The sequence below is a fragment of the Rhamphochromis longiceps genome, linkage group LG14 (genome assembly GCF_057381845.1).
Source record: "Rhamphochromis longiceps isolate RC_006_pf linkage group LG14, R_longiceps_female_GT1.1, whole genome shotgun sequence".
NCBI lineage: Eukaryota > Metazoa > Chordata > Actinopteri > Cichliformes > Cichlidae > Rhamphochromis > Rhamphochromis longiceps.
The window spans coordinates 19492217-19516934 of NC_140570.1; the positions used below are offsets into that span (position 1 = coordinate 19492217).

The 24718-nt window shown below is 41.8% G+C and overlaps 2 protein-coding genes across 4 annotated transcripts in view; one reads left to right on the forward strand and one right to left on the reverse strand.

Moving 5' to 3' along the window:
- The window catches only part of dync2h1 (dynein cytoplasmic 2 heavy chain 1), a 136025-nt gene that overhangs the window by 39483 nt on the left and 71824 nt on the right, over positions 1–24718 (forward strand). For 2 of the 3 annotated variants that reach the window (XM_085381092.1, XM_085381091.1), the window contains exons 53-73: positions 7758–7882; positions 8316–8564; positions 8944–9052; positions 9780–9893; positions 10436–10578; positions 10920–11001; positions 11949–12112; positions 12584–12721; positions 13875–13988; positions 14139–14299; positions 14723–14846; positions 15014–15135; positions 15439–15525; positions 16013–16139; positions 17171–17312; positions 17778–17887; positions 18194–18214; positions 19198–19296; positions 19978–20101; positions 22991–23154; positions 23347–23466. In XM_085381092.1, coding sequence (XP_085237218.1) covers positions 7758–7882; positions 8316–8564; positions 8944–9052; positions 9780–9893; positions 10436–10578; positions 10920–11001; positions 11949–12112; positions 12584–12721; positions 13875–13988; positions 14139–14299; positions 14723–14846; positions 15014–15135; positions 15439–15525; positions 16013–16139; positions 17171–17312; positions 17778–17887; positions 18194–18214; positions 19198–19296; positions 19978–20101; positions 22991–23154; positions 23347–23466 — 2639 coding nt within the window. The remainder of the gene's footprint in view (positions 1–7757; positions 7883–8315; positions 8565–8943; positions 9053–9779; positions 9894–10435; positions 10579–10919; positions 11002–11948; positions 12113–12583; positions 12722–13874; positions 13989–14138; positions 14300–14722; positions 14847–15013; positions 15136–15438; positions 15526–16012; positions 16140–17170; positions 17313–17777; positions 17888–18193; positions 18215–19197; positions 19297–19977; positions 20102–22990; positions 23155–23346; positions 23467–24718) is intronic. The other variant, XM_085381093.1, reaches the window with a different exon arrangement.
- On the reverse strand, positions 2612–4700 carry LOC146653944 (uncharacterized). The gene is made up of 2 exons (XM_085380171.1): positions 3747–4700; positions 2612–3632 (listed from the first exon to the last, which is right to left on the reverse strand). Exons 1-2 carry the CDS (start codon positions 4396–4398, stop codon positions 2761–2763), a joined length of 1524 nt encoding a protein of 507 aa, XP_085236297.1. The 5' UTR covers positions 4399–4700; the 3' UTR covers positions 2612–2760.

The following is a 24718-nucleotide window of genomic DNA, read 5'->3' on the forward strand; positions in this document are numbered from 1 at the left end:
TAAAGTCTATCCTCTGACGGACAGGCAGCCAGTGTAAAGACCTCAGAGCTGGACTGATGTGGTCCACTTTTTTGGTCTTAGTGAGGACTCGAGCAGCAGAGTTCTGAATGAGCTGTAGTTGTCTGACTGATTTTTTAGGTAGACCTGTAAAGATGCTGTTACAGTAATCAAGCCTACTAAAAATGAATGCATGGACTAGTTTTTCCAGGTCCTGTTGGGACATCAGATCTTTTATCCTTGATATATTCTTGAGGTGATAGTAAGCTGACTTTGTTATTGTCTTAATGTGTTTTTCTAAGTTTAGTCTGCATCCATCACTACACCCAAATTTCTCGCCTGGTTTGTGGTTTTTAGATGTATAGATTGAAGTTCTCTGGTGACCTGTAATCGTTTTTCTTTGGCGCCAAAGACTATTACCTCAGTTTTGTTTTTGTTTAGCTGGAGAAAATTGTGGCACAACCAGTCATTGATTTCCTCAATGCATTTACCAAGAGCCTGTACAGGGCCTCGGTCTCCTGGTGACATTGTGATATATATTTGTGTGTCATCTGCATAGCTGTGATAGTTTATTTTGTTGTTGTTTATAATCTGTGCCAGTGGGAGCATGTAGATGTTAAACAGAAGGGGTCCCAAGATGGAACCTTGGGGAACTCCACATGTGATACTTGTCTGCTCAGATGTGAAGTTACCTATTGATACAAAGTATTTCCTGTTTTCTACGTATGTTTTGAACCAGTTTAGTACAGTTCCTGAAAGACCTGCCCAGTTCTCCAGTCGTTTGAGTAATATGTTGTGGTCAACTGTATCAAATGCTGCACTGAGATCCAGTAAAACTAGGACTGACATTTTTCCACTGTCTGTATTCAGACATATGTCATTAAACACTTTGGTCAGAGCGGTTTCAGTGCTGTGGTTCTGTCTAAAACCTGACTGGAAGGCATCGTAGCAATTATTCTGTTTTAAGAAGTAACTGAGCTGTTGAGAAACTGCTTTTTCAATGATCTTACTTAAAAACGGGAGATTTGAGATCGGCCTGTAGTTGTTCATTTGTGTCTTGTCAAGATTGTCCTTTTTCAGTATAGGTTTGATTACAGCAGTTTTTAGTGATTCTGGAAACACACCTGATAATAAAGAAAAGTTGACGATCTGTAACAGGTCTGACTCTAAAGTCTTTGAGACCTTTTTGAAAAAACTTGTTGGCAGGACATCTAAACAGCAGGAGGAGGAGTTCAGTTGACCTAAGATGTCCTCCAGGTCTTTGCTGTTAATAGGTTGAAACTGTTTCATGGTGTTTAAACAGTTTTTTGGTGGACACAGTACATATCCTGGATCTGCTGTTGATGTACCAATTGCTTGTCTAATTTTTTGGATTTTTTCAGTGAAGAATTTGGCAAAGTCATTGCAGGCCATGGTCGAATGAAGTTCAGCTGCCACTGACACAGGGGGGTTTGTTAGCCTGTCAACTGTAGAAAATAAGACCCGAGCATTATGGCTGTTTTTAGTGATGATGTCAGAGAAGTAGGACCTCCTTGCATTCCTCAGTTGTAAATTATAATTGTGAAGTTTCTCTTTATAAATGTCATAATGAACCTGGAGGTTTGTTTTTCTCCATCTGCGCTCAGCTTTCCTACACTCTCTTTTTTCATTTTTCACCAGTGTGGAGTTTCTCCATGGAGACTTTTTCCTTCCAGAGATAACCTTCACCTTAATGGGAGCAATAGTGTCCATTACATTTAACATGTTAGCATTGAAGCTATTGACGAGCTCATTGACTGACCCTCTGGACAGGTCAGGTGTTAATGGGAAGACCTGGTTAAAGATCTCACTACTGTGTTCAGTTATACACCGTTTTGTGATCACTGTTGTTGATATATTTGTGTGGGCTGAGATTTTACTTTCAAAGAAAACACAGTAATGATCAGACAGGCCCACATCAGACACAGTAACCTTTGAAATGCTCAGGCCTTTGGAGATCAGTAGGTCAAGAGTGTGTCCTCTATTATGTGTGGCCTCTGTTACATGCTGAGTCAGCCCAAAGTTGCCCAGAGTGTTACTCAGGTCTTTAGTCCCTTTGTCCTGAGGGTTGTCCACATGAATGTTAAAATCCCCAGCAATAATTACACAGTCAAAATCAACACAGATCACAGACAGCAGTTCACTGAGGTCATTAAAAAAGTCTGTGCAGTATTTGGGAGGCCTGTAAACATTAAGAAACACAACTTTGGATGGGGCCTTCAGCTGTAAAGCCACATATTCAAAAGACTGAAAACTTCCAGGAGATAGCTGCTTACATTGAAATGATTCATTAAATAAGACAGCAACCCCTCCTCCTCTCCTGCTCGCCCTGACCTCACTGATAAAACTGTAGTTAGGAGGGGTCGTCTCGATGAGAACAGCTCCACTGTTACTTTGGTCCAACCAAGTTTCAGTTAAAAACATAAAATCAAGGCTGTGCTCAGTGATTAAATCATTAATTAAAAATGTTTTCCCAGCTAGAGATCTAATGTTTAATAAAGCCAACTTAAGTGTTTTAGAGGTATTACTTGTCCCCTCGTGTTTGGGAGCAGTCTGTGGCACACAAGGTATGTTTACTATGTTTAAAGATCTTTTAGAGTGCAGCTCTCTGTGTTTTGACCAGGCCACATGTCTCCTGTCACCTAAAAGTACAGAAATTTTAAAACCTTCTAGTAAACAGGGTCCCAGCTTCTCCTGGGAAAAGTCATCACTGCCATAATCCTCACAGCCCGGACCCTTCACACATCACGCATCAGACTGCGGAGACAGGGCATGAAGAGGAACTAAGGGGGGCGAGGCTGGGCAATGTGACTTCGATTGCTCTGTTGAGGGTGGGGCTCGATGGCGAACCTTTGGCCGCTCTGGTGGGGGGTTTATGGGGGACAAAAAGGGATTGGGACGGGGGGTAGATCTGAGCCCAGCACTGACCCGCTCCATCATCTCCTCAGTGAATTTCAGGTGTGGGGAGGAGGGAGAAAGGGAGGGGGAGGAGGGTGATGGCCTGTCAGGGGTTTGGGGGACTGGGGAAGGTCGTGGTCCCTTGTCCTGGTCGTTGGTGTTGTTGAGAGAGTTGGAGGCAAATAGGGACCCCTCTTCTTGCCTTAGATGTCTCTCCTTTCTGAGGCTCTTCCTCAGATGCCATGGATGTCTCTCCTTTCTGAGGCTCTTCCCGGGTGGGGGCAAATGGAGCTCCTCCTCAAGGTTTCTGCTGGGCTTTGTCTGTTCTTGGAGTACTGTTTGTTCCTCTTTATGAGATAACTCCTCGTTTATCTCAGCCTTGGCACCAAGCACGGATGGATGACGTATGGAATAAAACAAGTTGGAGGTGAACAGTTTCACCCCTGACTTGTTAAAATTAAATCCATTTGCTTTGAACAGATGCCTGCGTTCCCAAAAAATATTAAAGTTGTCGATAAAATGCACTGAGTGGTCAGCACATGCTGATATAAGCCATTTATTCAGTGTAAACAACCTGCTGAATCTCTCGTCTCCTCCTCTGACCGGCGGTACAGGTCCACTGATGAATACAGCTGCATTCAGAGAGTTTACAGTATTTAATAATCCAGTAAAGTCCCGTTTCAGAACCTCCGACTGTTGTTTGGACACATCGTTTGACCCTGTATGCAGAACAATGTTTGTCACAGTTGGATATTCATCTGCAATTTGAAGAATTCTCTCCTTCAGGTTGTTGACCATATCGTTAGGAAAGCAGAGGACTTTAGTGTTCTTACCGCACATCCTTTGTACATCCTTTACGGCAGAGTCACCCACAATCAGAGTTTCAGGCCTAGCCTTTAGCTTTCCCTGTGGCCTTTCACTTTTCAACAGATTTTCAGACCTTATTTCGCTGCTTTTAGATGGATGGTTGTCCGATATAGATCCAGGGTCCTTTGATAGTGGAGCAAATCTGTTCTGCAGTTTCACATTCAGTTGTTTTGGAGGTTTGTTGTTAACCTTCCTATTCACGGTTGTCCAGTCCTGTTTCCTCCCGTATACAGGGGTAGAAGAGCTTCTCTGTCTCGTAGGAAGTGAAGGCCAGTCGGTTTCAGAGATTTCAGCTCGCTGTGCCCTGCCTGTGATACGTCCTCCCCCTTCCAGGAGACATGATTTATGTCTTGGTTTTGCACCAAGACAGTCTAAGGGGGGATTATCACTTGAGGATTTATAATAATGCACAGAGTCTACTTTCTTGGTCATGTTATCTGTGCTCCTTAGCTGTGTACTAGCTTGCTCATCGCCATTGTTTTGAATCAAAGGCAAGGTTGTTTCATTTCCACACAGTCCATTTACCTCCACGTTTACTTCTAAGCGATGAATTTTTGTCTCCAGTACTGCAATCTTCTGCAGGAGGCTGTGGTAGTCATCTGTGGAGAGGGAAGGCATCTTGTTGCTAGTTAGCCTAGCGGTTAGCACCTTTCCAGGCTATTGAGGCTGCTCGGTGCCCAGACGCTGTAATCAGGCTTCAGCTGTGTCTAGGCCACAGACACACGGAGCGCTGAGGACAAGGTAACCATAAAATGTTGCTGTTTCTGTTAAGAACACTCTAGTCCTAATGATCTACAAGTGTCCAGAAGTTATCGCAGGTAAGCTCACACGGAAAAAAGGGAAAAAATCAGCATAAAAATCAATAAAAATCAATATAAGAAGCAAAGCATTCAAGAGCAAAGAGATGAAGCGTCCACACTCACAAAGGGGAGGAGCCTTTGTGAGTCAAGTTTAACCTCTCAGCAGGTAAGCATGAAGGCGCCACAGATCTGGGCGCGGATGAAACACTTCTCCTCCCGCCTGAGAGAGGAGATCCCTGCGGAGAGGAAGCTGCCAAGGACTCGCTGCTAGCAGGTTGATTATCTCTGCATACCACGACCTTGTGGGCCACCAAGGGGCCACTAGAAGCAGAGAGAGAGACTGCCGACGCACTCTCTCTAGAACTGGAGATATCATTTCCACTGGGGGAAATGCATACAGGAGCACATCTGGCCATTGGTGCGCTAGTGCATCCATGCCCAAGGGTGCATCGTGGTCGATTATGGAGAAGAACAGGGGGCAGTGAGTATTTACCCTGGAGGTAAAAAGATCTATTTGCGCCTTGCCAAATAGATCCCAAATCTGAGCCACTATTAAAGGGTGTAACCTCCATTCTATCACCAGAGAGAATGGAGGACCCCCCCCATGGAGAGAAGGTCTGGCCCCAGGTTCAGGTGGCCCTTAGAGACACAGCTCTAAGTGGTTGATGTGCAGCTCGTGCTGGGCTGCGGACCAGATCCCTCTCACTGATGCACCCTCACACAGCTCTCCACACCCTCTTAGGGAAGCATCTGAGGACACCATTTTGCAAAACAACACCCTCCCAATCCAAGAGCCCTGATGCAGCAGCCCGGGCTCCCTCCAAGGACGGAGAGCTAGCATGCAAGATGCGGTTACCGTCAGCCTGCTCCGGAGGTGACGCAATGCAAACAGGCGGTGAGAGAGAGTCCAGTGTTGAAACGCTCTCATCTTTAACTGTCCAAGTGGCACTATGGCGATCATAGATGACATCATGCCCAACAAATGTAATATCGTCTGGAAACGCAGTCTGCGTCCCAGCTGAAACTGAGCGAGGCAGCGATTAAACCAGCCACTCTGTTCTCAGACAAACGTGCTGGAAAGTGAGCATATTTCCAAACCGAGGAAAGAAATCAGCTGACTCGGGGTTAGCGAGCTCTTTTGAAAGTTCACAGAGAACCCCAGAGTCTGAATGTGTGACAGAACCAGCGACAGCTGTGTCTCCGCCTGCTCTCTGGAGCAAGCTATGAGAGCCCAGTCGCCTAGGTAGGCTAAGATGCGGATGCCTCTCTCTCTGAGGGGCGGTAGCGTTGCCTCGGCACATTTCGTAAAGGTGCGAAGAGCGAGCGACAGCCCGAACGGCAGCACTAGGTATTCGTAGGCTATGCCCTCGAATGCAAACCTCAGAAACTGCCTGTGTTTCGGGTGTATAACCACATGAAAATAAGCATCTGTTAGATCGATTGTTGCAAACCAATCTCCCGGGCCGACTGCATTCAAGAATTGTCTGAGTGTTAGCATCTTGAACCTGTACGTCCGTAGATATGTGTTCAAGACTCGCAGGTCAAGGATGGGACGAAGCCCTCCACCTTTTTTTGGAACAACAAAATAACGGCTGTACCAGATTTTGTCTGTCTCCGAAGTGGGGACCACTCGTATTGCTCTTTTCTGCAATAGCACCTTTATTTCGTCTCTGAGTATCATGGCCGCCTCTGTGTCGACAGTCGTGTTTACGAGTCTCCGGAAACGAGACAGTTTGACCCGGAACCGGTAACCCATGGCAAAGGTTCGCAGCACCCACAGAGAGGGGGCGCAAGCGCGCCACTGAGGGAAGTGAGCAGCCAGCCGGCTGACCTGCAGCACTGACGGCGGGGCGTTGTTGCCCCTCAGTGTGTCTGCAGGGGACTGCACCACCTGCCTGACCTGGCTCATTCTGCCTGCAGGCTGAGCATTTGTGATTGTTTGAGAATAAACAACACTCTTTATTGACTGTAACATGGAAACATGTACATTCACACATTTTGTTGGATGCACCTTTTCTGGGGCACAACAATGAAAAACAGCAGGAACACTTGATGTGGTCACCTGAACATTTAACACACCTGAACAGGGAGTTACAACCTGAGGCATTTTGTGTGCAGGGGGTTTGTGCTTGGGAGAGTCAGAGTGTTAGGACATCGACTGGATAATCCTCGTCTTCAGACTCAGAAAGGAGAGGGTCATGCCGTGCGACAGCCAAGCGTCCCAGCACTTTTTCCACAAACATCACCCATCTTTCCAGGGTCAAGCGCCCGAGCTGGCGACAAAACGCACAGGCTTTGGGCTCCGTCAACGCTCTCCTAGTGTGGACGACCCCCAGGCAGACAGGGTAGGCATCGTGCTGTTTGCTGTCGTGCAAAGAGAAACCGCATCCCTCAGGAGGGACCATGCACATGTCATCACACGTCATCTGCCCTGAAGGTGTGAATAAACGTTTCTTCAGCCAGGACACGCGAGGGCGTGATATCCATATCCATATCCATACTTATGTGTTGTACCGAGTGAATCGACTGAAAGGGAACCAGCTCACTGTGTTAGCAATAATACTATGTATTGTGTTTAATAATGTGCTTTACAGCAGTCTGGAAATCTGTGAAAAGATGTAGCTTTTGCTAGCTTTTGTCATAAAAATAGCACTGAAAACCCTTATAGAGAAAACTGGCTCGGTTACAAAGAGGCAGACAAATCTAATCTAAATCTTTAATCTAATCAGCTTGTAGATTGCCTTGTATCCCCAGTGAGGAATGCCTCTCCCAGACTGTGGCCACCTGGAAAACAGGGATTGCAAAAACAAAAATTTCTTGTGCACAAGTTGCTTATAAAGGCACAAACTACATTCGAGAATACAATTTGATGTCTGTTTGTTTGTCAACAACATTGTGCAACAATTACCCACCCTCATTTTAGGAAATCTGGTGAAGATGTGAATCATGGGCAAAGTAAAAACCCATCAAAGCTGATTGCAGATCTGGATCACTTTCTTTGAACTGACAAAATGGGCCATTTAGCCCTGATGGTGGATGCACTCTCTGCACTTCTGTGTTTCATACACAGTTGATTGCTAGTACAACACTGTCTATGCTGCACTTTTATTTTTTCTTAGACAACCTCCATGTAATTTAACATGTCCACTAATAGTCTGTTATTTTGTCTGTTTGCAGATGGTTTCTATGTGACATGGGGAGCGTCTGAGGGGGCTGTGATCACTCCTGGCCAGTCTCTGCCTCCTCATGGCAAACAACTGGGACGCCTGGACTCTACTGATTTAAAACAAGTTATACAGAAGGTACGCAGTAAGAGACTGTTGTTAGACTTGTTGGATTAACTGTGGACAGAAAGATGTGTCTACACAGTGTTACAGCAACTATAGGGATTTTCTCTTTATTCTTCTTAGCTAAAACACTGATATGGTCCTTATGTGCAAATGCACTAATACAATAAATCATCAGTATATCAATAGCATTTTAGACAGGATAATCTGCACTAGTGTCATATTTTGCTAAAAAAGCTTAAACTTTTTACCTAATTTAAAGTAAAAGAAATGGTACTGCCACTTTGCTTTAGTAAATTTATAAACTTCTGTTTTTGTGCTTCTTTTTTCATCGTCATGTCTAACTCTGTGTTTGCATTTCTTTGTCTTTGTTTTCTTATTTTCACTTCACTGTGTTTGCTGCTGTGTACCTCCTTCACCTGTGTGTCTGTTCCTCGTTTTCCTCTAGGGAGTCGTGCTGTACAGTCGAGATAACAGGGAGCTGGATCTTCTCCTGTTCTGGGAAGTGTGCGACTTTGTGTCCAGGGTAGATCGGGTCCTAAGCAGACCTGGTGGGTCTCTGCTTTTGGCAGGGCGCAGCGGAGTGGGTCGGCACACAGCCACGTGCCTAGTGTCACACATGCACGGATACACGTTGTTTACTCCAAAAATCTCCCGTGGTTACACCCTGAAGCATTTCAACAGTGATCTCAAGACGGTAAGTGGATTTCCTTTATTAGATTTTATCTCTTTATCTGGTTCACATTATACTTTAATAAATTGCATTTGCAAAATGCTCTTAGAGATAATCACACGTTACACACTAATCCTGCAGGCTATACGGTTCCTATTCTGAAGAACTCCCTGTTGAGCATTTGTGTGTTTTTTTCAGATTGAGTGACACCTATAATTACCATTAAAAGTGAATAGTTACTGATAAAAGAATTTTCTGTCGTTTTAGTTGATTTTTATGCATTAAATCAGTACCCATTATCATATGTTGACAGATGTCTCACTTTGCGGAGGTTTAAGCATAGACTATGTAATCTCAGCTGATGGCACTATATAATATATTTGTGTGGATACTGTGTGATTAGGTGATGCAGCTGGCAGGTCTGGAGGGCCAACAGGTGGTTTTACTATTAGAGGACTATCAGTTTGTCCACCCAGCTTTCTTAGAGATGGTGAACAGCCTGCTGTCATCAGGTATGTGTTGTGTTTATTTATGCTTTTGCCTTATTTTTTTATTTATAGAAACGTGAGTTATTGGGACTCAAGAAATTGTAGCTTCATTTAAGAGTTAATGTTTAAACTGCGATTGTCACACTGCAAATCTTAAACAGTATTTGCAATATATAGCTGGACTATGGTTTTAGATGGGTTTATGTTCTGATAGAAGAAATTATTTTGACCTTTGGGTTTAGTCAGACCAGAATTTTCTTCCTGCTCACAGACTTCATGCTAGGCTAACCATCCAACCATCCCCCACTCCAGCTTCACTCTGAGCAGACAGATCTGAGTGGTTATTGGGTGATATTGTTCATCTTGCGTACAAAGTCTTGTCAAATGACTTTCAGCTCTAATTCAAGGGGTTTACCAAAAGTATTTCATTTACTGTTCAGGAATCATTTTCAGAGTCTCAAAAGTAACTGGGCAAACTACCAAAACTTTAAATATGAGCATTGTTTTTAATGTTCAGTTTCATCTGAAAAAGTGTGCCTTGTTGGGTTGAGATCAGGTAATCATTGAACATGTTCAATGATTACCTGACACACATTTCTTTCTTCTTCTTGCAAGAAGAAGAAAGAAATGTGTGTCTCCTAAAATTATAAACTATATATGAGATGTGCATTTGAATATGGATCATACACTCAAGAATTTTCTCTGTTGTAGTTAAGTTGTAGTTCTAATGTATCCTGGGGACATTTTTCAGGTGAAGTTCCAGGTCTATATACCCCTGAGGAACTGGAGCCACTCCTCTCGTCACTGAAAGATGGTGCTTCCCAGGATGGATTCACCGGACCTCTCTACAACTATTTCTCTCACAGTCAGTATTGTGGTTTTATTGACAGCATGGTCCCTCTGTCTTTCTGTTGTTCATTGTTCCTTCATTAGGGCCTCTTCTCACTGTAAACCTCTATTATATGTGACATTTTGTTACAGAGATTGTTTTTTCTGTTTTTCTCCTTGATTATATCCGACTGTGTTCTTCTGCTTCATTGCTGCGCACTGTTGTTGGTACTGTATAAATGCTGCAATGTCACAGAGGTTGCTGCTTGTGAATCAAATCAATAACCATTATTGGCAAAGTAAAACCACTAAAGAGCTTACTCCTCACCTTTTCTCTCCAAGTTAATAAAGATGCTATTATGAATATGAATATTCTTTATTGTCATTGTCACAAGTACAATGAAATTGAAAGATGTCTCCGGTCAGTGCAACATCACGAAAGATAAATACTTAAAAACTATAATATATATTGGTATTATTAGTGATAATACCAATGCCTGTCATTGTCCCACACCGTGTCCACCTTTCATCAAAGTTTCCCGATGAATTCCCTTCACCACTGTCTCACATCCCACTCAGGAATCCAGCAGAACCTCCACATTGTTCTGATCATGGACTCCTCCAACCCTAACTTCACCATCAACTGTGAGAGCAACCCAGCTTTTTACCGCAAGTGCTCTGTCCAGTGGATGGAAGGATGGTCTGAAAGCAGCATGAAAAAGGTTAATATCAGAACAGCAAGATCAAAATGGGCATTAAATCATCAGCTGTTAATAAAGCTCACGCTAAGTGTTGCTTATGAGATTAGCAATGCACATTCCTTCCAACCTTTAAAGACAGACCTGTGTAATTCTGCTCTACTAATGTCTGTTGACCTAATACAGCAGCCCTAATAATGAATTGGTTTTCTCTCATTGTTGGAATTTTAAAATTGAAAACTTTTTTTTTTTTACTTTACAGGTTATTTTTAAAAATCAAGGTGTTGCGGTCATATTTGTGCACACACCAGTTCTTTTATAGTCACATTTGCAAATCTGGTAAACCTAAACGTGTTGCTTGTCAGATACCTGAGCTGTTGTTGGCAAAAACTGAGCAGGGAGGGGAGGAGACCGAAAGAGAAAAGGGCAGCAAGAGGAAAAGCTCAGGTAAGCACATGAACATTAAGTCACAGTTCATGAATGATTGATGATCTCTGGACTTAAAATGTTGTCAGATAGCTGATAAATGCCAATGCAGAATTGTATACACGCGAAGCTATCACCTTCACAATGTGAGTGACTTTGAAATAGGAGTGATGACAAAGTGCATTTGAGCCATTTTATAGTTGTTCATGCTGTTGGCATGATTAATCACATTGAAAAACGAAAAAATTAGAACTGGTCAATGTTGTTTAAACAAATAAATAGATAATCAGTCTCGTATTTATTTTCTATTTATCTACAGTGTAATAGTACTCACAGACTGCACAACACTTTGTTGAAGCACCTTTGGCAGCAATCAAGTCTTTTTGAGTATGATGCTATAAGCTGGCGCATCTATTTTTGGGCAGTTTTTCCCGTTCTTTGTTGTAAAACCTCTCAAGCTCCATCAGGTGGATAGGGAGGGTGTGTCGATGCATAGCCAGTTTCAGATCTCTCCAGAGATGTTCAGTCGGGTTTCGGTGTCTGATTCCCTTCAGACATGAGACTCTGCATTCAGGCCAAAGAGTTCAATCTTTGTTTTGTCAGACCAGAGAGTTTTGTTTCTATGGTCTGAGAGTCTTTCAGGCAAACTCCAGGTGGGCTATCCTCTTACTGAGGAGGGGCTTCCATCTGAACTGTCTACCATAAAGGCTTTTATTGTTATTATTGTTATTATTATTATTGTTATTATTATTATTTATTTGTTTGTTTATTTTATTTTACTCATATTTCCATTTAGTCACTACCATGTGATAAATTAAGATGAATTATCTTATTTTATTAATAGTAGTAGTATCATAAGCTTATAATACTTAGACATATTTAATGGCTCTATATTTTTAGTGTAATCAGAATGACTTTATATCAACTTTTTCTCTTTGTGCATCTTTTTTTTCACCTGTGACTCTCAGGAGGGTCTGGGCAGGGGGATCTGTCCCGATTGTTCTTGATGGTCCATGAGTCATGCCGCGAACACGGTGCAACACCGAGCAAGTACATGGCCTTTCTGCATGTTTACACCGCATTATACAGTCGGAAGCAAAAGCAGCTTACTACAAGACAGCAGCATCTGCAGGTAAAATTGCAAATCTACCCTGTGATACAGAATTATAAGTAGTATGAGTTTTACTACTTCCGTAAGAAGCAACTTATTTTTGGAACAACTGATGAGAATTGTTTATCCTAGACTTGAAAATCGATAGATCTACACATAAAATAGCTCTTGATTTGACTTTTAGTGACGATAAGGGTTTTAAAAGAGCCTTGCGGTGAAAACGACACACAGCAAATAAAAGACATGGATTAGAGAAGTTATTTGGTTTTTGGAACTGTATCCAGCCCTGATAGATGAGCTTGTGCCCAGCATTCATCCTGTGTAGTATTTTATTTAAAGTTTTACTGCAGTTTTACACACTGATATGAGAAAGTACAATTACAAAGCAACCGTAAATGTTGTTGGTAAACATTGCACACACAAATTCCATTGAATCTTTAAGAGGAAACAAGTTTGACATTACTTGTAAAGTAATACATGTTATGTCTACAGGCAGGCGTTTCTAAGCTGAATGAAGCTAAAACATTGGTTGATGAACTAAAGAGGCGGGCTGCAGAGCAGAGCGAACTGCTGAGGACTAAACAACAGGAGGCAGATTCTGCCCTGCAGGAAATCACAACCTCCATGCAGGTGTGTATGTCTGTGCTGCTGGTGCATTGTCCGCTAGTGACTGTGTATTGGGATGGGTGGATGTGGGTATACGTGTGTGGCTCAGGACAGTAGTCCTGCAGGGTTTCATGTCTTTTCTAACTTATATCTATTCTATGTCTATCTATCCAACTTCTCTCCTCTCTTCTCTTCTCTGGCTTTCTTTTTCATCTGCATTGCATTATACAAAAAACTTTCTGCCTTTCCCATGGCAATATCCTCCCTGCTGTGAAGACACTATTTATTTAGTTTGTGTACGTATGTGTATTTGTTTGTTTTGTGACTTTCCTTTCATTCTCATCTCCTGATACCCCCATTTCCATTTCCTCCTGCTGGGTCTGTCTCGAGGATGGATGGTTGGATAGATGTGTGGAAGGGGAAAAGGAGATGAACCTTGTTCATTAGTTATGATATCCTTCTATCTTTCACTCTGTGGGGATTGGGTTTGTTGAGTTAGAGGGCGGGAGGAAGAAAGGAGATGAGAAACAAAAATAAGAAAGAAAAAGAAATAACTGTCAGAGGAGTCAGTTTTGCAGAGTGATAATTAAGAACTAGACTCATCCCTTTGGTCTGTAGTAGCTATGTCGCCTGTGGGGATGGAGACAGCAGGGAGAGAAGCGAGGAACACTGGAACAACGATGGGAAGAGTGTAAACAAAATAGATGGAAGACTGACTGAGGCTTGGCAAAGATGGAAATATTAAGAGAGCCGTTAAGGAAGAATGAAAATAAGGTTTGGAGCAGAAAAGGGGAATATATGTGGCATATAGCAAGACCTGGAGCCTTGACTATGGAAGAATTATAGGGATGGGAAAAAAAGCCAATGTTGGGATTAGCTTTAGATGAAAATGTGATGTGATAAAACTTTCAGGTTTGAAGAGGTCAGAGAGAGGACCTGTTGGAAAATGATGCGGCCAAACATTTGTCCTCACTGCTTTTTCATCATCAGTGTCACAATATTCCTAAAAAAATCCTATAAATGTAAAATACAATACAGATGATTATATAGAAATCATATATTCAGCTGCTTACTTTCAATCCTGATTAAGCCTTTTTCCCCTAACTTCAGTACATGCTAAAAGCCTGTTTTTTAATCTAGTGTACTGAACATTTTCCTTATTTTTTGGATTTTCCAGAATGCCAGTGACCAGAAGGCAGAGATGGAAAAATTGAAAGGGAAAATGGCTCAAGAAGTGTCCAAAATTGAAGAGAGAAAAGCCAAAATCGACGACGAGCTGAAAGAAGTACAGGTAAGTGGTTTGTTGCCTGTTTTTGTGAGCATGCCCATTTCTGTAAGTTACGAGAAAACATCCCCCCTTTTCAAGGCTTGCAATCCCCATTGTGCTTATCCTTCACGTACTTGTGCATCTCTCGCTGCCTTTTCCCCTGCTGCCCTCTAGCCTTTGGTAGATGAAGCAAAGCGTGCAGTTGGAAACATCAAGCCTGAAGCGCTGTCTGAGATCCGCTCCCTCCGCATGCCTCCCGATGTCATCAGAGACATCCTGGAGGGGGTACTGAGGCTGATGGGCATCTTTGACACCTCCTGGGTCAGCATGAAGAGGTGAGAGAAAAGAGATAGGAAGAACGTGTAAAGGGATGGATAGGAAGATGAAGAGTTACCCTGTTGGGAGTAATTAAATTGATGAGGATCTTCGACACCTCTCGGGTTAGCAAAAAGAGGCATTAGGAGGTGATGAGGTGTTAGAGAATGGGTGGGAAACGAGGAAGAAAAGGGAAGGATAAACAAAGCCTTTCTGCACTGCTAATGAGCGAGTGTAGGTTGTGTGCGTATATTTGGGCGGGGTGGTGCTGGGGGTGGGGGGGCAACTGTTCATGCTTAATTAAGGAAAAAAAGGCTCATATTTTAGGCTTGAATTAACATTAAACTATCTGCTTTATGGGTTAATTTGATCTCTTTCTGATGATTTCATCTGTGTTTGGCTTTAATGTTGAACTCACACATGAAAACTCCTCTCTTCTCTAGCTTTCTAGCTAAACGTGGTGTGAGGGAGGACATAGCTACATTTGAAGCCAGGAACATCACTCCTGAGATTCGCCAGAGTGTGGAAGAGCTACTCAACAGGAACAGGGCTTCTTTCGACCCTAAGGTCTGCCTACCATAGTAGCAGAATCAGAATTAGATGTACTGTTGGAGGTTGTTATTACAGCTTGATTGTTTTTTTGTTGTTGTTGTTGGTTTGTTAGTGTGTTTGTCTTCTAAAGAAGTTATTATGGCTGTTTCACTGATTTGTAATGCTACTGTTGTTTCATTCAGAATGCAAAGCGTGCAAGTGCAGCAGCTGCTCCTCTGGCTGCCTGGGTCAAAGCCAATGTCCAATACTCCCGCGTCCTAGAGAGGATAGAGCCACTGGAAAGAGAACAGGCTGGACTTTTGGAGTAGGAAAACACACAAACACAACTCTATAAAAGACCGAAAATGCTTTCAACCTGTAAAACGCTGTATGTTTAAACAAAACAAAAAACAAGAAAGTTGAAGTTCTTGATTAAAAAAATTAAAAAGTTGCTAAGTTTTGTGAAGTAATTTTGATCTAGATTGTATTATTTTAAACAAACTTGTGATCACTGACTTCATCTAATTCTACTCAACTCTAACTCACGCTCAGTTTCTCGATGCTACACATGCAATAAATGATACATAAAGTAAGTCAATAAATCAATGCGTGTGTTGTATGTGTCCAGAAACCTGAGGAAGACTGAGAGTAGGAAGAATAAACTAGAAGACCAGCTCAGCACTGTTGGAGCCAAAGTCAATGAGTTGAAAGAGAAGTATGCATCCTTCCTTCACCAATTAATCCTTCTATACTGTGTAGTTTGGGTTTTGCTTCTGGTTTTTGCGTGCTGTTGTCTTAAATTGAGATTAGGGTTGTAGTTTCTTTTAATCTTGAACTGTTGATTTGTTGATGCGATGATGAGCCACCTAAAAATGAACAACAACAGCAACAAACATGGGCAGACATTTACCAGCATCAGTGTTTACGACATCAGAGCACAACAAAGGGTCGAACTTCACACTTTACATTAGTGTCACTGAGCTCCCTGTGCTCTGTCCTCTTTAGTCTTCAGTTTTCCTCCTCCTCATCCATGTTCAATCATACAATACAATCATCTTATAACTGAAAGATGTCCTACTTTCACTACACTCATTTTCTATATGACTCTACCTGCTGTAAATGTCATAGAGGAAGCCTCACCTGTTATATTTACAATGCATCTGCTTTCGGTTGGCTTTTCTTTCTCCTTACTTTCTCTGCAGGTTTCAGTGTCACACTGCAGAGGCAGCTAAGTTGGAGGCCGATGTGTCAAAAGCTCAGGACACGATCACTGCTGCCCAGCAGCTTATATCACAACTGGACGGAGAACACACACGCTGGAATGCACAGGTAGTTTGATGTATGGCTGTGATGATATATGTATTGGTGGGGGAGGTTATACACATTTACTCAAAAAGAGGCTCATTTGCCATGTAAGAGCAACAGGAGCCGTGAGTGTCTAAGAGCTCGTGGGTGTGTGTGTGTGTATGACAGGGGGGATGGATCCCGCTGTCTTGGGTCCCTTCTGGCTGTTTTTACTCCTCTCCACAGCATCTGTCTGCACCTTAATTAAAACACTCAATCTCTTCCTGACACGCTCGCTCGTACACACACCCTCAGTCCCACCGTCTCCCTCAAGGACTACACCAGAGAGCCAGTTTGCTCTCCACTCACGTATTACCATATACTTTCACGTGTACACACATACACTCACTTCAACGCTGTACAGTAGCTGTAGGTCACTATACATCAATACTTCTAAGCTGTTTTAGTGTTTCTCAGGAAGGGAAAACCAATGAGTCAGGTGTACACAGCTACAGTGTAAGTGAAACAGATGCAAGTTTTTAAGTAGGATGTATTAATGCAGTAGACTAGAGATCTCAAGGTCATGAAAACTTGCAACCTCAGATGTGGATATAAGTGGGGAAAAGGGTTAGCAATTAAGCCTGATGTTTAAGTATTTTACAGAGATGTGCGGGTGCGCCCGTGTTCCCCTGACATGCTATTAAAATACCTCAAAGGAATCCTGATGAACCTGGAAGTCTTTACAGCTGTGTCAGTAAAATCGGTGCAGAACAGCAAGTGTGTTCCAGGTCCTGCACTTGTGGGTTAGCATTTTTTCGTCTAGTTAAACACTTTATGTGGTCATTTGGTATTTATAACTGTGTTTAGTATTAAAGAGTCATTAGGAAGAAAACCAAACAAAAACCAAACATGTTTTGCACTGGGCCATATTAGCAACATATGAGCAATGTACCAACTTCAGTTCTCTCCTTGCTCCACCTTCTTTTCTCACATCCACGCCTTTTCTCCCGATACTGCCCGTCACTCTAATGTGATTAGTTTTTATACTTTGTTCACCTACCTGTATTTTGTCCTAGATGTCCGAGATAAAGAATGAGTTGGATACGCTCCCTGTTAGAGCCTTGCTTGCGGCAGCCTTCATCACCTACCTGTCTGCAGCTTCGGAAGACCGTAGACGACAGTGTCTGGACTCGTGGATGGCTCACTCTGGACTACAGAGTAAATATATCACTAGTTCTTTTACCACACTAGCAACAGCATATGGCAAGTCCTGTCCCAAGCAGCCTACTCAGACACAGCTGCCCACACACAACATAACGGACTCTACTGTTACAACATGGAACATACAGACGTTACAGCTCCAGGGTCTTCTCGAAGAGCTTGTTTGCCATTTAACTAAATAAATGGTAATTTTAATTTTAATTTATAATGATGTTATGTTTTAATCCCAGGCTCAGAAAGCATCACAGTACTTGATAATCCTGTTTTGTGACTTTGTGTTTTTTAATGATATGATACTACATCAATAATCAATACCCCAGTAACTGATCTCCTCTTACGTTAATATAAATGCATTGAAATTGTACATGAAAAGCACTAATTATTATCTCAGTGATATTTAAACTGAGGTATGGTGACAATAAATACAAATAAAGACACAAGCCTTTTTGTTGCTTGTTTCAGAGTTTGACTTGCGATCATTCCTGTGCTCGGAGAGTGAACAGTTGATCTGGAAGAGTCAAGGGCTGCCATCAGATGATCTCTCAATGGAGAATGCACTGGTTATACTGCAGGTTAGACTAATATTTCAAATCTGCATCTACAACGTGACACAGGGATTTACTAAATATAAACACTAATTTCAGTCTCTTTTTGCCTACTTTATATAAGGATGTTATTAATACTATTTATGCATTGGCTTGCTTATTTCACATCACTGTATAAAATATTTAAAAAGACATTAAAGTACAATACAAACCCAGCATTAACATGATAAAACAAGTCTAGCTGTACCGAAAGTTGTGTCCTTGTTGCCATACGTCTGTGCTCCATTTGGTTGTATCGTGTTTGTGTGTTGTTTTTATCATCGCCACCACCAGATCAATGCACTCAAGTTGAAGGTAAGAAGTCCATCATTCATCCTCGTAGCTGTTTCCTACATAGCTAGTTTATTTATTTAGTGTTTCTTTGTCTCTCTGTTTCTCTTTTGCTTTTGTGTTTGCCTTGAAACTAGTGAGAAAGAGATGTGCTGTCACTTTATTAGGTACACCTAGAGAGTACCAGGTTGGACACCTTTTGCCTTCAGAACTGTCTTAATTCTTCGTGGCATAGATCTCGCACATCCCAGACGTGCACTATTGGACTGGGATGGTGACTGTGGAGTCCATTTCAGTCATGTGAACTCATTGTTATGTTCAAGAAACATAACAATGAGACAGTTTGAGATTATTTGACTTTTCTGACATGGCACATTGAGTTCATGCCATGTGGTTAGAAATTTGCATTAAGGAGCAGATGGACAGGTGTACCCAATAAAGTGTCTAGGGAGTATATGTACGCATACACTCTCGCAAAAATGACATAGATCATATAAAATTTTGGGGGTTCTTGGAGACATCAAATGGTCCGCTCTCTCGCTGAATGTGCCGTAACTACTTGTGGGCAAATTGTCAGTGGTTCCATGTACAAGACTTGTAGATGATTTGCCTCAGAACTGATTTGTCAGGCTCATGAGCATTCACAACCATTTTTTTCCTAAAGGCATTAGAGATCTTTTTATATTGCTGCACACTTCAGCTGGTACAAGAACAGTGGACCCTATCCGGATAGAGATTTCAAAAACACTGGTTTCAGCTTTCACTGTATAAACAAACTGTAATCATTGGTGTGTATGTGAGAGGGAGTAAGAAAGACGGCGAGAGAAAGACTCCTGTGCCTGATATAGGAAGGTGGTAAGTATGATAGCACTGTGACGGGGCTAAACCATATGCATACACACATGCAGTGCACATCATTTTCTAGGTGAGTTGTGTGCTTTATAAGTAAAACTATCCTAAAACAACGTCAGCTGAAATGTCCTGCTTTCTCCTCATTTCTGACTCAGAGTGTTGCGTGTCCATTCCTGATCGACCCATCATCCCGAGCTACAGAGTGGCTATGTACACATCTCAAACAGCACAGATTAGAGGTTATCAACCAGCAGGTAACAACACACAATCAGTAACGTGTCGTGGAATGGAGGGTCATTAATCTGTTAGATTTTGCAAAATCCTGTGCACACACTGGTGATGTGCTTTGTTTAATTCAGTTAACCCTCATTCTAACCCGTTCTTTCTTCTTTTTCTAAGTTTTCCGTTAGACATTCTTGACTGATCAGTTTCTTCTTGTCTAATGAATCCAAGTTTCTCTTCTTTACTAGAATATCTTAATCATTTAGAAGCAAGCCTTAACCATACTTTGATCGGTCCAGGTAATGATTTTAGCAAAAAGTTATGATGATTACATTAAGTAACACTGGTGTCCATTACTTATCACTTAACTGTTACATATTAATTACTGCATTAGTGTCATCAGGTACACTGAAAACACTCATTTAATTATTTATTTTTTGTATATGTATTTAAATTGGTTGGTTTTTGCTTAATAACTTGTTAAAACTCTCTAGATGCTCTAGATGTAAATGCTTTGTTTAGAAAGAAAATATAAGATTTATTCATCTTCCAACTGTAATTTTTTTTCTTTTTTTTCTTTTTTAATCGTAATCGTACTACAACTATAATTACTCTTCCATCCACCAGATACACGAGAGAACTGTGTTACCATCCACCTCTAGAATTTAATGTAATCTCTTAGTACTGGGTGTCTGTGTGGCTTCTCTCTATAGGATAATAACTTCATGACATCCCTAGAGCTGGCAGTCAGATTTGGAAAAACCCTTATCATCCAAGAGATGGATGGAGTTGAACCTGTGCTCTATCCGCTGCTGAGGAGAGACCTAATAGCACAGGGTACTCACACATTCTCACAAGCACAAACACCAATTTCATACAAAGTTGGGCTGAAGAACTCTTTTGGGCATAATTCAGAGGCTTAAGCAACCTCAGGTTGCTGACTACTCACCTCTATCCAGGGGCTACTTTTCTGCAGCGTAGTGAAATCCCATTCTGAGGGATATTGCCTCAAAGTTTAATTAACCAATCCTGACTAGTGCATTGGGCCATCACAGTACTTCTTCTCACTCTCAAAAGCCTTACTCTGTAAAATATTAAGTAAATCAAATGGTTAAACATTGACTATTCATGTTTTATTTTATATTCAGACAAGACCTTTCCACAATACAGTCACAGTAAAGGGAAAGTTAAAAGAACTCAGCCAAAATGCAGAAGCACCCCTCATTTCTCTATAATTTACTTCAAAGTTGCCAGACTTCTAATATGTTTTAATTGGTCTTCAGTGTTTTAGTTTTGGACATGTTTTTTTTCCACTCATTTTCAGGCCTTCTATCTTACCATTGTTTTTTGTTTGTTCGGTTGCTTAACACTGTCCTGTGAATTGTTTACAGATGACTTGATACAGAACCAATTAGAAGCCTGATGCAAAAACACATCATTTGTTTACATTTCTTTATAAAATGTCTATGTCTGCCTTTATGAAATTAATCTATGAAAAATGGAAAAGATAAAATAGTTTTACAGGCATAAAAAATAATATTTTTCTGCTAAAAAGGTGATTATTGAAGAGCTATTTGCTGAAAACATGGCATATATCAATATGGTGTAGACTTTGTCCTTAAACAATTTGAGGAAACTACAAAGCTGGTCACAAAAGATGAAGTGGCAGGCTTTAAAAAAACAGCCTACAGCAGATGAGCAGTATCATAAAGTCATGTCATCAAGAAATAGAAAAAAGTATCCGGCAAAGACCTGACACAGGACCTCAGAGATGCATCTGGCCCTTCAGTCAATTCATCTACTGTTCACTGAAGCATCAGCAGAAATGGTCCCATTGGAACGGTGGCAATTAAGAAGCCATTCTCAAGGAAGGCAAAAGGGGAGAAAAGGCTGAGCTATGCTGAATTACTCAAGAGCTGGACAGAAATCAGTGGTAACAGCTCTATAAAACACGGTGGAGGCTCTGTCATGGTTTGGGGCTGAATTTCAGCCAGTGGTGTTGTGGATCTTATCAAAGCGGATGGATTTACAAACATAGAAAAGTACCGTCAGATCTTGATCCCCCTCAATTCCTGTGGAAGCAGTTGTAGTTTGTTTAAATTTGTATGTTGCCAGCTGTAAAACCTGCTAAGGATCAGATTGTTTTTACTATGTCCCCATACATAAAACCTTAGAATTTAAATAGTGTGTACTTAATTTTTTACCAAACTGTAGATAATGATTGAAAGCCAATAGATTCAAATTAGTGTCTCAAGCCTTACATTTTGATAGTGAGTCTTGATGTCAGTGATATTAATAACTTATTAATAACTTGCTCCTGACTTACTTTTTTTTTCAACAAACGCCTGTGAAACTTTGTACCATGTCCATTATTTTGAGTGTTAGTTATATTTGAAAGAATTAATGAGCATACTGTGGGCGAGCATTACAAATGAAAAAGAAAAGTGTGAACGAAGGAGACGGTGGATAAATAACAATAAGTGAAAAAAGAAAACAGGTTTGCTGCATTATCACACTGTGGTACATAAGAAGTAATTGCTTTCCGTGTGTCACTTCTCATTATTTGTACAATCACAGAAATGGACCTTTCAGGTAAAGTGTGGTAGTTTCTCAGTAGGAGCTCACTTATTGATTTTCCTTGAATTACCTAGTCTTTGTTCCTTGCCTTTTTGGAAAGGCAAGAGAAACAGCAAAGAGAAAGAGCACATTAGACTTTTCAGTTTTGAGGGTTTTTTCTGTATGCATGAGAATAAGATGCTGTAGAACCCTGGTGTTGTCTCATTTAGTGTCCATAGGTTTATGCAAATCTCACACATGAGAAACATGCATTCACTAGACATAAATATCTCTTATTTTACACAAGGACTAGCCTGTATGTACATAATATGATATTAAAATCCATCCATCCACCCATTTTCTTCAGTTTAAGCCTAATGAATTCTATGTAGTAAAAATATCACCAAATTAATAGTCTCAAAATCTCAAAATGGTAGTTATTTTATCCACTTAATTTTCTCAAATACTTTGCAGCTGTTGGATATTAAAATTGTCCATAGAAAAAAACATGCAGTGCAGTCCTTTGGTCATTCCATTTTATGGATGAATACTCTTTGAAATTGTCTTACAAAATTGGACAAAAAAAAGCCCCCAAATACAGCGTGTATTCATAGACGACTGGTTTTTGAAGCGTCTTCCGTTTTTATTTACCAAACATTTCCAGTTTTCTGTCCAGTAGAGCCCATGGTGACCAGTGCTTCATGAGCAGATATGCTGTAATACTCCTCATGGTGATTTTCTTTTAGTTTTTTTCCTTTTTTCTGTTTTGGACTCGGCTGCATGATTTTACTTTAGTTTCTCCTTTTAGTTAGTTGCATTCCAATCACATATATAAAAAACAGAGGTTGAAAACATACCTGTAAAAATGATGTGTGATTCATAAGGCTCTGAATCATCCAGGGAGAGGCGGTTCGCTATTTGAAGCAGAATTGGAAAGAGCGGGGGCAGAGACAGTATGTGAAAGGGCAAGTTATCCACTTAAAAGTAGTGTTGAACAAGAAAGAAAAAAGTGCTGAGACAAAAAAATTGACAGTTCTGCACTGCGGACATCTAGACGACAGAAGGGGAAGAAAGTAGAGGGAGAAAAGTAAAAGGACGGAAGGTAGGATAAAGTTAAAAGTTGATGTGAAACAAGGTACCTTGTTAAGAGACACATTTGCACATGTGCAGGTCCTAGATATGTGGTCCAGATAGGAGACAAGGTTATTGATTACAATGAGGACTTCCGTCTCTTCCTGGCAACACGGAATCCCAGTCCCTTCATCCCTCCTGATGCCGTCTCAGTGGTTACTGAGGTCAACTTCACAACAACTAGGGCAGGCTTGCGGGGACAGGTAACCCATTCAACCAGCACACAAATACAAATGCATATAAAATGTACAATGCCAGTAATTTAAAATGTACCTATTGAGCATAATCATGTCCAATAATAACTTTAAAGTTAATAACACAAATACATGGGATATATACTTGATGTGGCCATACAGTGTGCCCACTGGCTCTTTATTTGTGTGTCTGTATGTTAGTTGCTAGCCTTGACCATCCAGCAAGAAAAGCCAGAGCTGGAGACTGAGAAAACAAGGCTACTACAACAAGAGGAAGACAAGAAGATACAGCTGGCTCAGCTGGAAGAATCATTATTGGAGGTACTCATGCTAACATATACTGTGAGGGAAATATAGACAAGGATTCTACAGGGTGGGCCATTTATATGGATACACCGTAATAACATGGGAATGGTTGGTGATATTAAAGTCCTGTTTGCGGCATATTAGTATATGTGAGGGGGCAAACTCCTCAAGATGGGTGGTGACCATGGTGGCCATTTAGAAGTCGGCCATCTTGGATACAACTTTTGTTTTTTCAATAGGAAGAGGGCCATGTGACACATCAAACTTATTGGTAATGTTGTGGTGGACCACTAGAGGGCTCCACTCACACCCAGTGTTGAGGAAGTGTGTTGCTGTGTTTTGTGGCACGATGTGTTCAGTTGATGTTGGAGAGGAATAAAGAAGGAGTGAGAACTGAGAGCTCTGTGTTGTCCATACTTACCTCCACATTGGTGACCCCTGACTCGAGCATGCTACGGGCCGAAGATAACACAGACTCCGCTTTGGATGCATCAGCGGCCGCCGGTCCTCCGCCTCCGGTTGCAGCTGTGGCGCTGAAACTGCCACTAGCTCTGTACCTATTTTAGGTGCTGATTTTCTGTGTGCTCATGGACTGCTTGTCGATGTTGCTAACAGACGTTTAATTGATGCTCTCTCGTTTTCTTCGCTACCCTGTTTTACTCGGGCCGCCGAGCCCCTGATTTGGGCTAATGTAGTGACCTCCGGGGATGCTTTTCAGCGTTTGCTTTTAGAGTTTCCATAGCTGTCTGTCCCTAATTTCTCTAGTACAGTAACGAAACACGGGGTGGAGCATTATATTCCCACGGTCCCACGGTGTTCGCATGTGCGCGCCGCCTCGACCCTGCGACACTGTCCATCACTCGGGAAGAGTTTGTAGCCATGGAGCGCCTTGGCATTGTACAGCGTTCAAACAGTGTATTGGCCTCTCCGCTTCACATGGTGAACCCAAATCGGATGGTCGGTGGCGGCCATGCGGAGATTTCCGCCGTTTAAATAATGCCACGGAGAATGACCGTTACCCCATTCCCCACATTCAGGATTTTTCGGCCAATCTCGCCGGAACCTCGATTTTTTTCTAAAATTGACTTGGTGCGGGGGTATCACCAGGTTCCCGTGCGCGCCGAAGACGTTCCTAAAACCGCTGTCATTACCCCCTTCGGCTTGTTCGAGTTTTTGCGCATGCCGTTTGGCCTGAAAGGTGCCGCCCACTTTCAGCGGCTGATGGACTCCGTTTTGCGCGGGCTGCCGTTCGTTTTTATTTACCTGG